This window comes from Neodiprion fabricii, chromosome 4, assembly GCF_021155785.1.
Source record: "Neodiprion fabricii isolate iyNeoFabr1 chromosome 4, iyNeoFabr1.1, whole genome shotgun sequence".
Classification (NCBI taxonomy): domain Eukaryota; kingdom Metazoa; phylum Arthropoda; class Insecta; order Hymenoptera; family Diprionidae; genus Neodiprion; species Neodiprion fabricii.
In genome coordinates, this window is record NC_060242.1 from 16,829,651 (window position 1) to 16,845,223 (window position 15,573).

The 15,573-nt window shown below is 38.2% G+C and overlaps 3 protein-coding genes across 4 annotated transcripts; 1 reads left to right on the forward strand and 2 right to left on the reverse strand.

Annotated features, from left to right (window-relative positions):
* The first annotated feature begins 199 nt into the window (after window positions 1-199).
* LOC124180982 (E3 ubiquitin-protein ligase TM129) lies at window positions 200-3,231 on the forward strand. The gene is made up of 6 exons (XM_046567016.1): window positions 200-1,023; window positions 1,258-1,513; window positions 1,589-1,778; window positions 1,870-2,064; window positions 2,228-2,376; window positions 2,473-3,231. The coding sequence occupies exons 1-6, from the start codon at window positions 822-824 to the stop codon at window positions 2,594-2,596; spliced, it is 1,116 nt and encodes a 371-aa protein (XP_046422972.1). The 5' UTR covers window positions 200-821; the 3' UTR covers window positions 2,597-3,231.
* Window positions 3,232-4,640: 1,409 nt separating this feature from the next.
* LOC124180967 (DNA-directed RNA polymerase II subunit RPB2) lies at window positions 4,641-9,896 on the reverse strand. Of its 2 annotated transcripts, XR_006870350.1 has the most exons (11): window positions 9,738-9,896; window positions 8,986-9,387; window positions 8,735-8,889; window positions 8,489-8,647; window positions 7,180-8,399; window positions 6,877-7,099; window positions 6,176-6,637; window positions 5,751-6,093; window positions 5,415-5,673; window positions 4,988-5,325; window positions 4,641-4,872 (listed from the first exon to the last, which is right to left on the reverse strand). XR_006870350.1 is itself a non-coding variant. In XM_046566983.1 (10 exons), exons 1-10 carry the CDS (start codon window positions 9,754-9,756, stop codon window positions 5,040-5,042), a joined length of 3,528 nt encoding a protein of 1,175 aa, XP_046422939.1. In that variant the 5' UTR covers window positions 9,757-9,896; the 3' UTR covers window positions 4,641-5,039. The 2 variants fall into 2 exon arrangements, 1 of the variants encoding a protein (XP_046422939.1); XM_046566983.1 differs by having other exon boundaries at window positions 4,641-5,325.
* Window positions 9,897-10,940: 1,044 nt separating this feature from the next.
* On the reverse strand, window positions 10,941-12,532 carry LOC124180983. Its single transcript, XM_046567017.1, has 5 exons — window positions 12,110-12,532; window positions 11,806-11,906; window positions 11,570-11,720; window positions 11,351-11,436; window positions 10,941-11,224 (listed from the first exon to the last, which is right to left on the reverse strand). The coding sequence occupies exons 1-4, from the start codon at window positions 12,170-12,172 to the stop codon at window positions 11,353-11,355; spliced, it is 399 nt and encodes a 132-aa protein (XP_046422973.1). The 5' UTR covers window positions 12,173-12,532; the 3' UTR covers window positions 10,941-11,224; window positions 11,351-11,352.
* Window positions 12,533-15,573: the final 3,041 nt, after the last annotated feature.

The following is a 15,573-nucleotide window of genomic DNA, read 5'->3' on the forward strand; positions in this document are numbered from 1 at the left end:
AATAATCTTGCCCTCCGGTAATTTTGCACCTGAACCGATTGTTTCATACCTACAACCATATTGCCATCAGTAGTATACTTATCCGCAAGCCGCGTACAGTCAGCGGCACAAGTAGTGGAACACCTTTCCAGAAGAACTACTACGACTGGTCGTTCGAATATATCATTTTATAACGTTATATTATATTGCCGAAAACAAAATAACAAAAAATGCTGACCCAACAATCAAGTTAACCGCATAATATTACTTATAATATGAGAGTCTCAAAACTTTTTTCTTAGTTCTCTGTGTCTTCAAATTTCTCGTTTTTCATATTTCTTGTTGATTTATTGTTGACCAAAAAGAAAAAGAAAAAAAATAATATGCGAAGAAAACAAGGAAATTAATTAATTAATTACAAACCATTATTATTCTAATTGTCAAATATTGTATATATATATAATTATATAATATGCAACCAGTTGTATATTTTACTGTCATGAAAATAATTATATTATAATGAGGATACATCGGTTTTGTTATAAATGAAGTTACCCTTATATTTTAATTTTTTTATCAAATTCCAAACTTGGTGTGTAAATACCTTATTATATCTTTTGTTACTGCAGAAATTTCGTTGTCTGTGCGTGTATACTTTTTCTCGAGATTTTTTTATACATCTGCCAATTACTATCTTACCGACGGACGTGGTCTTGAAGCTGAGCTTCGTGGCCTATCGAAACGCGACATGCGATGTCTCCAGTAACCTAAAACTTTGACAGTTGGATGTTGAAAAAAAGGGTTGAAATAATTATTTAAAATAATACAGCAGATATTGAAAAATGTCCGCTTATTTTTTTTACACTCTGTTTTACTTTTTAATGTCAGGATGCATTGTTTATCCACCGACGGAATTCGTCTCTGCTGGATTAACGATAAGAAATATATTTGCCAATTGGCTAGGTAGCGAAAACGAATTTTTCATACAGTACCACATAAGGAGAAGCGTCATAACCTTATTCGTCCACTGTATGCTGCCGTTCGGTACGTTGCACTGAACTTCTCACACCAAAATATAGATGTGATAAATAAAAAAGAGAAGGTTGACAAAACAAAACCACACTACATTCAATGCTAGCCCAATTTTTGAACCATAATTTTTATTTTCTTCCATTTTTGCCAAGTTCTTCAAATTTTTTAACTACATTTTTACTTCAACCCATTACTTACCAACAGAAAGAACAGCCGTTTTGAAAATTTGGCATTTTTATTTCACAGGGTACGTTCTTGGACTGGCTGTATTTGGTCACATAGACCTGGCGCAAGTTTTGATTGGAAATGTGAACTTATTTTGGTTCATGATAACCACAAGTGCTATGCTCGTTCCACTTTATGTATTGTTCTTAATTGTATCTTGGGCCCTGCTAGGAAGTAATTGGTCTACTCATCCGATAGCGAAGGCCCTCTCAGTTTATTCTAACGATAGTAATACATGGACAGCGGTAGCGTCAAATATAAACATAGAATATAGAAGGTGAGAGATATGCAGCTACATTATTCGATACCAATTATTTACCCTCAAACTTGGCATTGACTCAACTTTTTACAGGATAGATAAAATAGTAATAGACACAAACAGTGTTACTCAGGTCGTTGTCACGGACAACTGGATAATCAAAGTTACTCCATATAAACTGGATGTTGCCCATCAGAGTGACACTGCTTTGGTGTTAAATCGGAGCGACACGCATGTTATGTCACACACGTCTCGGGGAGAAGTTCAGTACGTTAACATAGAGGTGAAGTATAATATTAATCTAAGTCCAGGTTGGTCTCACGGCGACCTTTAAGGCATGAATAACATATATATAATACTTCATTCCTAAACAGGTGAAGCCCACCCGACCGCGATCTCGTTCATTCAACATCAGGCTAAATGCCCTGGACTTTAAAGACTTGCAGGACAAGGTCGCTAGACCGATCGTCGTGTTGCAAAATGTTACGTTCCATAGAACTCTGCTGGATAGGTTCATAGACACGTTCAAAGAACAGGTCGCGCAGAATCCTCATTACGAGACTGCGCAGGTATATGGTACCATTATACTTTGATGAATCATTGAAGAAGTTCCTCAAAAACATGAATGTACAATGATATTTGAGTTAGCCAAGACCCAAATTATAATCTCAATGATGTATTGACACGTGTGCAAATCATATGTGCAGATTGCTCATTCAATTTTTTCTACAGGAGTTAGAACAATGCATTGGCTGTATGCAGGTGACATCAAATGTAAAGTTGAATAAGCTGTGTGGTGACGTTACGGAAGAACGAGGCCCCGATGCCTGTGTTACATGTTTTTGTCGACCTATGTGGTGCATAGACTGTATGGCAAAATGGTAGGTTTCACATAGTCGTTTGCATTTAACCAGTGGAATGATTGAGAGCCGGATTAAAAATGAGCAAAATTTGATATTTTTTTACCACATTCTCAGGTTTGCCTCAAGACAGGATGAGAACTCACCCGAGACTTGGTTGTCTTCAAAATGCACATGCCCAGTTTGTAGAGCGAGGTTCTGTCTCCTGGATGTATGTTTGATACTCGTTTCAAGTAATTGATTTTCATCACATTTTTACATGTAATAAATAGCTAATTGTTGATTCAAAGTTTATTATACATACCACATGATTTGTAAGGTTTTCATTTACTAAAGATGAGAAGATACTCTTTCCAAGTGTTCATAGTAATCACGACGATGTCATAGATGACATATATTTTTTAAACGAAGAATCTAAGTACCTGTATAAATTATTCAAATACCGTGAATAGATGAACCCTGATCGTATTTTCAAATTTAGAATCTTGAAATAACCAAGTCTTTTCCAATTTTTCCTATTTTATATGCTTATATCGAATAGCTCTCACTGCACAGTCAAACTGTAATGTATACAATCTGAATTACAATAAGGAATAGTGAATATTAGAGATGCGTCATGTTTTTATAGCTCAGCAAATCAACGGCCCAATATTTTTTTTTTTAAACTGCACTTAAACGTTGAATACCCCACTCAGAATTCTCAAACAACAAGTTTATCACTTTTATATACTCAGGAATTTCACAAATATTTTTAACGGGCGTTTTGTCAAGCTTAAAATACCGTATGATACAATGTAAGATTAAGATCTATACGTACATGTACGATATGCATATATGTAAAAATATAATTATTAATAAATACATAATATTTGATAATAGTTTGTTGCAATTCTTTTGGGGCAATATCCGTACAATAGTTGATAGCCTATTGAAATTCAATAAATTTAATGCTGTAATACCTACGTCTTATCGTTATTGTTTATACTTCTTTCTTTGGCCGATTTCTTGCGGTCCATTTCCGAGTCCAGTTTATTTGCTACGTGAACTTCTGGTTGTTCCTGGGATGGAGAACTGAAGGTGTCATTTTTTATTTCAACCCTATTTTTATTTTTCTGTCTAAATCTCCCGGAGTTTGATACTGATAATCGACGATTTCCGCTGTGCTCATCAATCTGAGCTGTTATCTCTACTTGATTCTTGTTACCAAACAAATCGGTCAAAAACTTTTTGGCTGACATTTTGTTCTTTGTTTCTTTTTTTTGCGGGATCAATCAACTCTGCCGTCAATATCTGTGGTACAAAAAAATGAATAATTTAAATTGTACTTTTGCTAGCCAGTTTATTTCTTACATTCAGATCACACAATATTCATTTAAACAAACAATTGCTTTTGAAGAGCAGCTCTATTATTTTTCGAAATTATCCTTCTTGCTTCCGTTGCACAGTAATGTTGAAATTCTCCTTATCTAATCTAATCTAATCTTCTGATAGCGTACATTGGCATATAAAATATATACATTATGTAAAGTTGAGCCAATTGCACTCAAATCAGAACACATAAATTTCTGTTGGGAAATTAAATCATTAATCAAGTTGCAATAACTTACCTGGAGTTTATTTTATCACTGAGAGGCTATTTTCCCTTTGCTAATTTTCCAATATTTGGTACTGATGAAACAATAGCTAATCCCATTCGCTTTTTCAAACAGAAATCAGTGACTGCGTTACTTGATAGCCTTGGAAGAGTTGAAATTTCTTATTGCATGAATAGCTCAACAGGAATTACCAAATTTTTCAATTATTTACACACCGATTTATTTATTGCTGCAATAGGTGTTTAATCTTGATTCATTTGAATCCATCGAGTAACGTCAAACCGATGTACTTTTATCGCATGCACAAATATAGATAATTTTTCTTTCCAGTGCCTTTTCTTCTTCTGATATGTTCTCATGTCGCTTAGAATGAAATTAACATGTTCCCATACTCAGAAATTCGATTACTAAAACAAGAACAATATTACTGTGCTCCATTCTAGAGCGTGTTGTTTTATTGGACCGAGACAAGCTTCGAAACAGTAGTCACAATTCAATCGGTTATATGATACTGCCGATCTAAGAGCTATTAACAAAAATTGTGTCAATAATCAGCATCTTATCAATCCCGTTGAATTGATTATTTCAATGATAAAGTATTAATATGAGATATCACTTCAGTGAGGTATTGAAAATAACACCGTACCCCATATTGAAGATGAAAATTGTTAAATAACATCACACCAACGATTATCAATAATATTATTTATTCTCAATTTTGACAATTCATAAATAATAATCAGAAAATAACTATTTCGATTTCCATTTTGTCCTTCTCTCTTTCTTTGTTGTGTTAAAAACCACATCCGTACCTAAGTTAGGATGTTCAACAAATAATCTTGGCTACACATATAATCGATGAATTAGCGATTGTAAGAATTTGTTCGATCGATCCAATCACTATTGATTGTGAAGTTCCAGCCCGCAATACAGAGGAAAATAAAATTGGACGTTTAAGAATACGTGTGTCGATAAAAATGAAACACGAATTGTTGTATGATTCGTAAGGCTCGACATCAGAAGTACTGACAAAGTACCGAATGCTTGCCGAATAACCCAGCGACACAGCATCACCTAGAAATCTCCTCTTCAAATGACCATAAGTCGCGGGGCTATATTCATAGCCATTAATTCCTGGAAAAGTAGTTTTGCTGCATAGGGCAGTCGGATTTGTGAAATTTGAGTCTTGTTCTTGCACCCTTTGCACTCGAACGTGTTGTTCCTAAGATTCGCAATGGCGATTAGGCCGCAGATATTACAGATATGAATTCTGTACGGGTCCGACACTTCGAAGAGACGCTCTCGAAGGAATTGCGCCGCTCCGTGAGATATTTGACAGTCACGTTCCATCTCCCCGAATCGTAGTCCACCATCCCTGTATGCGTAAATAGTGAAAAAAATCGTAGATAATTGAGGAATGAATACCTTTGAAGTTCCGAGGCATTTGCTCAGTTAAAAACCTACCTCGCCCTACCCTCCATAGGCTGTCTGACCAAAATTTGTACGGGCCCTCTGGCTCTGCTGTGAATCTTATCGTCCACCATATGCTTCAAACGCTGATAATAAGTCGGACCAAGGAAGACTTGGGCATTTATTTTACGACCCGTGTGTCCGTTGTACATAACTTCATTACCTCTGAGCTGATATCCGTATTCTTGAAGAAGCGTGGAGATTTTTTGTACGTTCACGGCATCGTTGAAGGGCGTTGCATCGCCGATCTCACCTGCAGAAATTAATTGTTTCAATCTATTGGAACATGGATACGCGATAGATAAACTATCGATAATTTAATTCCTTTACCTTTATTTGCAGATACTTTTCCCTGGATGCACTCGATCAAGTGACCGATTGTCATACGCGACGGAATGGCGTGAGGATTAATGATGATGTCTGGTGTTAACCCCTCGCACGAAAACGGCATGTCCTCCTGCCTGTACTGAATACCACAAGTACCTTTCTGCCCATGACGAGAAGCGAATTTGTCACCGATCTGTGGGATCCGGACGCTGCGCACTCGAATTTTACAGAACTTGTAGCCCTCGCTGTTCAACGTCAGCATGACTTGATCAACAATTCCAGTTTCACTGTTGCGCAAAAAGGTTGACGCGTCTCTTTTCGTAAATCGTTTTGTCGTACTGTCGAGCTGTGATTAAATAATCAAGCAATGAAACAAAGTCAATTCCGGACGGTTGTATCTGACCTTAATAAGGAATTCGCATACAAACCTCGTCGTCTGTTTCGGGGAGTGTAATAGTCTTGCCAATGACGACGTCGTCGCCAGACACTCGAATTCCCGGCGCGATAATACCATCGTCGTCCAATTTGTCGTAAATCGCGTTTCTCATCCCTTGACACGTTTGTCTTGTCGGTTTCTCAAACTGTTCTTCTTGGTCCCCGATTCTCTTGGACTCGGAGTCTTTGTAAGAACGGTAGAAAACGGACCTGAAGAATCCTCTTTCCACCGCGCTGGCGTTCAGGATAACACTATCCTCCTGATTATATCCCGTGTAGCAGAGAATAGCCACAATACTGTTTATCCCAGCAGGTAGTTCTCTGAACCGTAAATATTCCATCGATCTTGTTGTTACCAAAGGTTTGTGGGGATAGTATAAAACGTGCGCCAAGGTATCCATTCGGACGTGGAAATTCGTAATATAAACGCCCATTGCTTGTTTACCCATAGCGCTCTGAAAAACGGAACAGGACATGAAAAAAATTAGTCAGTATTTGCGGAGACAGCAGGAAACTAAAATTTGTCAAAATGATGTTTTATGACTTATTTTTTGATAACTAAAAGACGTGAGTCATTTTTTTGACAAAACAATACCTTACGGACACATAGATATCACTTCTGAGTCGAAAAATTGGTCATAAGACATCTTAGAATCGTTTTTTTGATGATTTTCAGTTTTGCGCCGGCACTCACTTGATAGGTGTTCCTGGGACTCTGATTGTGATCGGGGAATGGAATGATGGAAGCGCACACCCCGAGAATCATAGCAGGGTGAATTTCACAGTGGGTGTAAGTTGTGCAGTACGCGTACTCCTTCTCTTGTCGGAGATCCTCTGGCGATATTGCGATCATCACGGTCTCCTCTTCTAGCGTATCGATGTACTCAACAACTCCGCTAGCGACCAACACCTGCCACCTACAATGAAGGTGATCACATCGTTGTAATATGAAACGAAAGAGGATGAGAAGTTTCTTCTTGAGAAAAAAAAGACTCACCCGTAGTTGGTATATTCTCTTTCCTTGAGCATGTCAATGTGGCGTTTTTTGAGCAGTAACGTTTGGTTCTCGACGATTAAAAGCGGCCTGCAAATTCGCCCAGCATCTGTGTAAATCCTAATCTCTCGGTCCCTGATGTCTCTGATCATAGATACTTCAGAGACGATAATGTCCATCTGTCTTCTGAGTTTTCTCAACGTGGCCATGAGCTGTTCTGGATCTCTGTGTATTCCAACCCAGCAACCATTGACGAAAATTTTTGTCGCATCAGCAATCGCACTGGGAGCAATTTCCTCAAGATTTTCCATTGACCATTCTTCTAAGAATTCGAGAATCGGCGATGGCTGTGATCCAACGCTGATGTACGCCATCAGAGCCAGATTCTTGACCAAACCTACAGCTGCACCTTCCGGTGTCTCGGCAGGGCACAACATTCCCCATAAAGTATTGTGCAGCTGACGTGGTTTAGCCAGTTTCCCATCTCTGCCAATGGGCGAATTCACTCTCCTCAAATGGGACAAAGTTGAGGCAAAAGTAAGCCTGTTCAACACCTGGGAAACACCGGCTCTTGCTTGGTGAGCCTTTTTCTGATCTCCCCAGTTTCCCGTCGCTAGCGAGTATCTCAAACCATCTGTAATTATCTTAGTCTTGATGGCCAGCTCCAGGTTAAAGTCTTTTCCTCTATCGATAAACTTTTGGGCGTACATTCTCACCTCCTTCATGAGATTCTTGAACAATCCTCTAAACAAAAACGCTAACAGCGGTCCAGCTAGATCCAGTCTTTTGTTTCCGTAGTGATCTCGATCGTCCAGTTCCCTTCTGCCCAACGAGGCTGAGAGCAGCCTGTGTACCATGTATCCCAAGAAATAGGCTTTCTTTGTTTCACAGAAATCACTTATGCCCACGTGGGGCAGCATTTCTTTTTGCAATATCTCCCTTGCGTACTTTATACGCTTCTCCTTTGTCACTCCAGGTCTCGCACCCCTTGTACCAATGAAATTCAGGGCCACGTTCTGTTCTTGTATAACGAACGCTTCATCCAGCGACGGTTTCACCATCTCCATCATTTCTGGATCGTCAAAGTCATATATAATGTGCTCGAGGATGTCACGGTCCGCCACAAACCCCAATGCTCTGAACACAATCATTATTGGTATTTCTTGTTTTATGTACGGAAGTATAGCTATTATTCTCTGTCCAATAGCCGATTTTTTAATACTCTGTAAAAGATATCACATGGTTGTTGACACAAGCCATCTTTACTTCAACGAATGTACTGTGTCATAATAAAAAATAATAAAGAACTCACTGCGCCACTTTTCGCCATCATGTTTACCCACAGAGTTGACGTCGGCCGAGAGCTGTGCTCCAGACAGGATCGAATCTCTGCTTTGTAGGCATACTTTCCATCCTTCATACTAAACACATACACAGTATTTGTGGCCATTTTTTCTTGCGCAATGAGAACCTAAGATCACAGTTCGTTATTGTTTAATCTTCAGGGTCTTGATAGTGATCAACAGTTAGAGAATGAAGAGAAATATGTCAGACGCACCTTCTCAGAACCATTTATGATAAAATAACCACCAGGATCTAAAGGGCATTCGTTTAATTCAGTTAAATCACGATCTGTCAGACCAGAAAGGAGACAGTAAGTCGATCTCAACATGATAGGAATCTTTCCAATGAAAGTCTTCTGATGTTGCGTTTCTAAAATTAAATCAAATTTTTGCTATAGTTCATCATTTTGAAGTCATACATAGGTTGGTACATACAATAAATAGGTTGGTCGTAGCTGAGCCTTACCTATTGGGTCCTCTCCATCTTTGACAACAGTTTTGGTAATATCGACGTAAAGGGGTGCAGAATAGGTGAGATTTCTTAGTCTAGCTTCATTGGGCATCATGGGTGATGGGGCTCCATCTTTTTCCCAATGTGTCGGTTTGGAGAGATAGATTTGTTCAAATTTGAGCAGGTGTCTAACAGGATTCTCGATTTCTCCAGATGTGTGCTGAGCCTCAGCCTGCAGGTCGATCTGAGGTGAATCCTCAACTATTCTTTGTACAGACATTTGTATAAACTCGTCAAAACTGTCCAGCTGCTGACGCACCAGTCCCTTTTCGTCAAAGTATGTGTTTATCACTATCCAGCAGGCCTCTTGCCACAGTTCTGTTGAGATTTCCTCCACGTCTTCGTCGTCGTACTGATCTAAAGTTATATTAAAATTTATTAGACTATTGGCACGTCTTGAAGATCGGAGAGTTTCGACAGTAGCAAAATAAATAATACTATACGAATAAGAGAAGCAGTTTTGACGTTATTGGGAAAATTCCTAATTGGAGTAAGACTGTGTAAGAGATGGTTTAGTTAGAGTCGAAAATTACTCAAAGAATACAGCAGACTCTAGAAATAATGAGCAAATAAATATAACAATTTTAAGGTTATGTTCTACAGTCGTATTTCATTCTCTCCCATTATTTTTCTCATGTCTTCTTAAATCATAGTAGTGATAATTCGGTGTTACAAATTCACAATCCGCCTAGAAATAAATCACTCACCATCTTCCACTGCGTACATCTTCTAAGTTTGGTGATTATACACTAAATTGACAACAAATACTCCGTACGCCGTAGGTTAATCGAAATTAACACATTACTTTGTAGTTAACACGACACTGCGAGGCATTCAATTAATCCACCGGCCGCCAAACTGCGCCAAGTGCCGCCAACGCATATCAAAAGATGGCGCCATCTAGGAGGGAAAATTGCAATTATTACACGGTATAAAAAACTGTTATCATTCAACGTGTCTTCGGTCTCTTCGGTGCATACCAGTGCATACGAAACACCAGTGCCATCTTATTTCAGGTAGATATTTGCGTTGACTGGTTTGCATGGAGTTCGTGCACCTTGTATAGTCTTCGGTGGTACCAACAATCTCGTGTACAAAATTGAAAAACGACTGCTACCGCGTTGCTAAGTAAATTTGTTATAAATAAGAGAGGAAATGGCGTTGAGTCCGCAAACTAAACAGAAAATATCCATTGTCATCGAAGTGACGAAGGTTGTTTTTCATTGGGGATTTATTCCGGGAGTCCTCTTTTTAGGTTAGTATTCTCGTCGAATGGTTTTCAATTTGCTTTTGTGCTGCTAGATACACACACAGTGAAGGAAAGAAAAATTTTTTGACCAACGTAATCGCTACAATTGAAGTTTTCAATTAAATTATTTCTCCAGGGTTTAAGAAAGGCGCAGATCCTGGAATGCCGCCTCTCTCGGTAATGAAGTAAGTTTCTCTCAAAGAACGTACAAATTGAAATTTGAATTATAAGTAGCATATTCCATTAATAATCCTTGCGTCATTTTTTCAGCCTACTCTGGCAGTAGCACCATTAATTCTCAACTTTACTGAATCATCTGCAAAAATTACTGATGACTATCAATCCACATGTATCACATTGTACCTAAAATGTTAACACAGAAACCAATACAATAGACTGTAAATTCCAATAGAAATAAATGTTTAGTTAACATTCTTTGCAACATTAAATGATACATCGTTAAATAGACCTGCGGAAAAAGTGTTTAAATAGGTTCCACAAATAAAATTACCATGTGCCTCAACGCAGAGAATTCAGCATTCATGCATGCGTGTAATGTCTGGTTATTAGGCACCATTAATTATATACACATACATTTTCAAAAAAAAAAGCCACTTCGTTAAATCCGATCATGGAAATCAAAAACAAAGAACACGTTTTCGCGGTTAATTACGGAATTCATTTAATAATACATAATGATAATATTAATTACACAATAAAATGTATATTTTTTCATCGGAAGTGTTATTCATAAATATGTGTAATCAGGTGATCTTTGAATACTGGATCACCATCGTAACATTATCGTTTATTTTAGACAATCGAAAGAGATTCCACCCTTGTTTGTTTCGTTCATTCGATTCGATGCCAGTCCTCGAGAGAATTCAGTTCAATTGATTTTGCAAGATCCCTCAAAGTTCAACGTTCCTTGGATTACTCGTGTATCTGTAATATTTGACACGTTACAACAGAAAATCATTTTAACAATTGAGAAAATGAATGATTACAAATTACGTTAACTGTAAAAAAATACTAATTTTAACAAAAGACAGAAGCTGTGTAAAGACCAACCTTTACTTCACATTTCGCGTCACCTCTGAATATGGTGGAGGAGGCTCTGTGTATATTCTATCTTCATTAACCACTTCGAAAGCAGGCTATAACATACAAAAGCCTTTAGTATAATTTCTGTAATTCAAGTTTACTTGCAAACTGAATATAATAATGACCTGTTAGGTAATTTCATTTCTAGAAGAAAAAAATAAGTGAATTAGTAAAAAAGGTGCTTACCAAGTTGCTTGTAGACTCGGCATCCTTTGCAAAACACCCATCAATACCTACAAGCTGGAATACAGGATGTCTGACACGGCATAAATATCGGCACATGAACAGCATACTGCAGCATATTAACAACAGAGCCAAGGCAGCGCAGACTAAAATTCTAATTGATAGTGTTAAAAAAAAAATGGGCATACAAATTGAGAAAGTTTCAGTTAGACAAGAGAATAGATTTAGAATTTACTCACGTTAAATTGAGGACCACATCATTATTAGTACAGCACATATTGTCTCCGCAGCAGTACTCCCAGGATTGACACGTATTCCATTCACAGTAGTTCGCAGATGTCTGAAGATGAAAATCAACAATGACAATAAAATTATCCACAGTTTGTGTTAGGTAGGCTGAAAAATTGTAATTATAGAATGAGAGAACAAGTAATGCACTACATAGACTTAAATTAACCTCAAAATTATTGTTGACAACATAAATACAAACTGTAGTCTGTTTTTTACTATAAAACGCTATGTCGGTCGTGAATTAATATTTACCAATTTTATCGACGAAACGAATAGTGTTACTAGAACAATACGTGCGTTTGACAAGAACTCCATTTTCGGTTGTCTGTTTTGCTACTGTCTAACCAGATATTATACTCCGCCTTACACGTCGAAAGAAGAAATAACAATGAAACCCAGAAAAAAAACCTTAAGACCAATTACGTGCTGCAATAAGATAGTGAAAAGTCTAGACAGCCAGGAAAACTAATACAAGGAATCTACAAAGATGACGATATCAAATGTAAACAGGGATGAGATTGTTGCAACTACGACGACGCGTGTGATCGAATCAGAATTGATTAATAAATTATGACAATTTTCCACAACTCTAGACGCGAGATCACCCACAAGCGGGCTTGTGCAACATCGACGAGCTCACAGGTGGTTGTCAGTTTGACGTGTCTCGACCTATGTATGTACATGCATACAGACGTACATACGTACATACATATGTACATAATACATATGCCAGCCACCAGCGCGCGATTAAGGCAATTCTTTATTTTTCTTCACACTGCGATCAAGCTTACACTGTGGATCAAGTCCACTGTGTTTTCTCAGGTATTGCAATGACGGCAGTGGGGGGGTCGCTTAAGGGATGCCCCTACATATTTCACAAGCGAAAAAGGGCTAACAGCCCCATTCTATACCCAATTCTGAACAAAAACACTCCAACGCATTTTTATTTGAGGCAGAAATGAATGCATGAAGTAGCATGAATTCACCTAAATTATTATCGAGATTTCGTAGAATCCGTGCCATTTCTTTACTTCTGCATTAAATGAAAATATACTTGAGTGTGTCCGTTCTGAATTGTCTAATAGAAAAACACCGTTATGCCGTTTCGCGTGAGATACGTGGAGATGGAGACTATACAAGGAGCACAAACGTTATGCAGAGATGAAGAGGGAGATCTCCAACGCTCGGCTTTTCGTGATACCAGCTAAGTTGGAGCGTCGACGTGACACCTAGGCGGCCATGCACCGAAGGTGGCCCACAATCGTGTATATATAGATACACTCGGTTGCTCGAGCAAGTGGTTGCCAATCGCATCCTTGTCCTCGCTCGCACAGATGTTTCCAGGAATGCAAGAGTTGGGATTTTTTTTGTTTCAGTTATGAAAGTCAGCGAATAAAAGTATCTCCAGATTTGATAAATCTTGGATTCAATTAGCGGACGCTGAACCAAATTAATTAACTATTCCCAGTCCGAATACTTTTTTTTTTTTTCAATATTATATTATTTTTTTATTGATATGAAAATATATGACGCCTGGTGTTCTCGAATATTTGTACACGCAGTCTATGAGGAAATATACGAAGCCCGCTCGATAACATTTATGCAAAATGTGCAATGGGCAAGTGGTTGGGGGAAATTTTTTTTTCTCGAACTGAATCTTCCAGAGAAGCATCAGCGAATTCCAAGCAAGCTCCATAAACATACCGAGCAAACGCGCGCTCCCAGACGTAGCTGTGGTGTGGCTGAGTGGATACCACATGAGGATGAATTTTCAATCACAGGTTTTTGCGCGAAGTTTTCCTGTATTTAAGTTAGTTACTGCTGCCTTTGCTATAATACTGCATTCAAGTCTTAAACAAAACACTAAAAAATAAGTTAACCACTTAATGCAAAACAAAATGTTAGATTGAGCTTAAAATTTAAGCCGGAGTTACATAAACTAAGATAATTACAAGTGCAACATTGTAAATATTGTACATTTATTGTTCATCTAAATAAATATGGTTTCCTCCTCGAAAAAAAAAAAAAACAACATGAGGATGGAGTGATGCGGGACACGGGTTCGATCGCAGTTCACTCTTTTTATTTATTTATTTTTTTTTAATTCAATCCCGGCTTTTGTTTTTGTATTTTCGGAGAGAAAAAACAAATGAAAGAAAGAAAATTTCCAGAGCCGGTCGATTTTTTCCTTCTTTCCTTTTGCTTTTTTTTCTACTGAACCCACCCCTTTTATAGTGGGGGTAACCCAGAAGAGAACAAATAATTGAAACAATAAAATTCCGAGAGTGAATCGATCTGTTCCCCGTTTTTGGCGCCTCTTTTTTAATAAGGAAAAGTTTTGACAGTAATGAAAAATAGAGATTACTAAAAACAAATGTATTGTTTTTTAATAACACTGGCCCAATTAAATTTAATAAACCAGCTCAAAAATCCAGCGAGCTTTCAGCACCGTTTTGTCATATTAATTTAAGATCTTACACTAAGTAACTCCGTTTTTGTGACTTGAAATATTGAACTTATAAAATAAATCCAAGTTAATCAAAGTATCCAAATATGTTAGAATCAGTTATTCCGTTAAATCCTCTCACCAATCTACGCTGCAAGTCATCATATCCAGAGTATTCTCAAGAGGTAAGCCAATTAATTAAATCTTTTATCCAATAATTACTCCTTCCTCGGTTCGTTCGATTAGAGCGACAGAATGCCCGTTGTCCGATGTATTTCAATACTTTATCGGTAATTGGTGACCCAAACTACTGACGTGAGTCTAGCTGTAGCTGTGTGAACGATTCCAGTGTCTAGCATCTGGAAATTTCCACCAGGTACCGTTTGACGTCACACGGCAGTGAAAATTTCCTACGAATCACAATGCAAGGTCATCGATTAGTCGATCTTAGGCATTCTTGCAGCCCTTGCAGCCAATGACACTTCGGTCTTAAAGGAACACTAGTGACGCGGGTGGTGACAAAAAATAAACCTAATGTGTATAATTACTGTGACAAGTTTTATCAATTTGAGTTTGTGCTCCTTGTATGTTCCGTGCAAGTATACCTGCCGAAACTGTTTTCCGCTGTTGCAGCGTCATGCTGCTTGCTGCGGCGGCGTTTTGCTGCCCATGAAAACCTAGCCTTACGTGATAATGGCAGCTTTTCTTTTACTTCAATTTTTTACACAACTCGGCACCAAGCGATTTCATTGGTCGCATGTAACAGAATAAGCCAATGAAATCACTTATGGTCGTGTTGTGTCAGAAAATTGACGTAAAAGCAACGTACGACTTGCAATCTCTCACGTAGACTACATCCGCCTGATGGCTGGCAACCGTAAACTTATAGACATAGTATACGCGGTCTGTGTATAGATCTGAAACCGTAATTAGTAAGAGAGAACACAGCACGACCGTATCACTCTGTTGCGCGTTCGAAAGAGTAGGGCTGCAGCCGCGAGGGAAAGAAATAACGTATACTGGGAAATATAATTGTATAAGTCCATGTGCTTTCCCCGGCAAGTCTCCGAATAGAGTGAGAGGTCAGACTTCAACTGTTGCTCTCTGTTTCTAATTACGGCTTCAGCTCGGTGCACAGACCGGGCAGTATATTTCTACACCACGGTCTTACATACAGGTCTTGCGACTCAATAGAATTCCAATGGTAGAGAGTGGCTCCTCTGTTGAAGAAAAATCCAGATGGAGCTGCGATCGAGGGATGCATCAACAT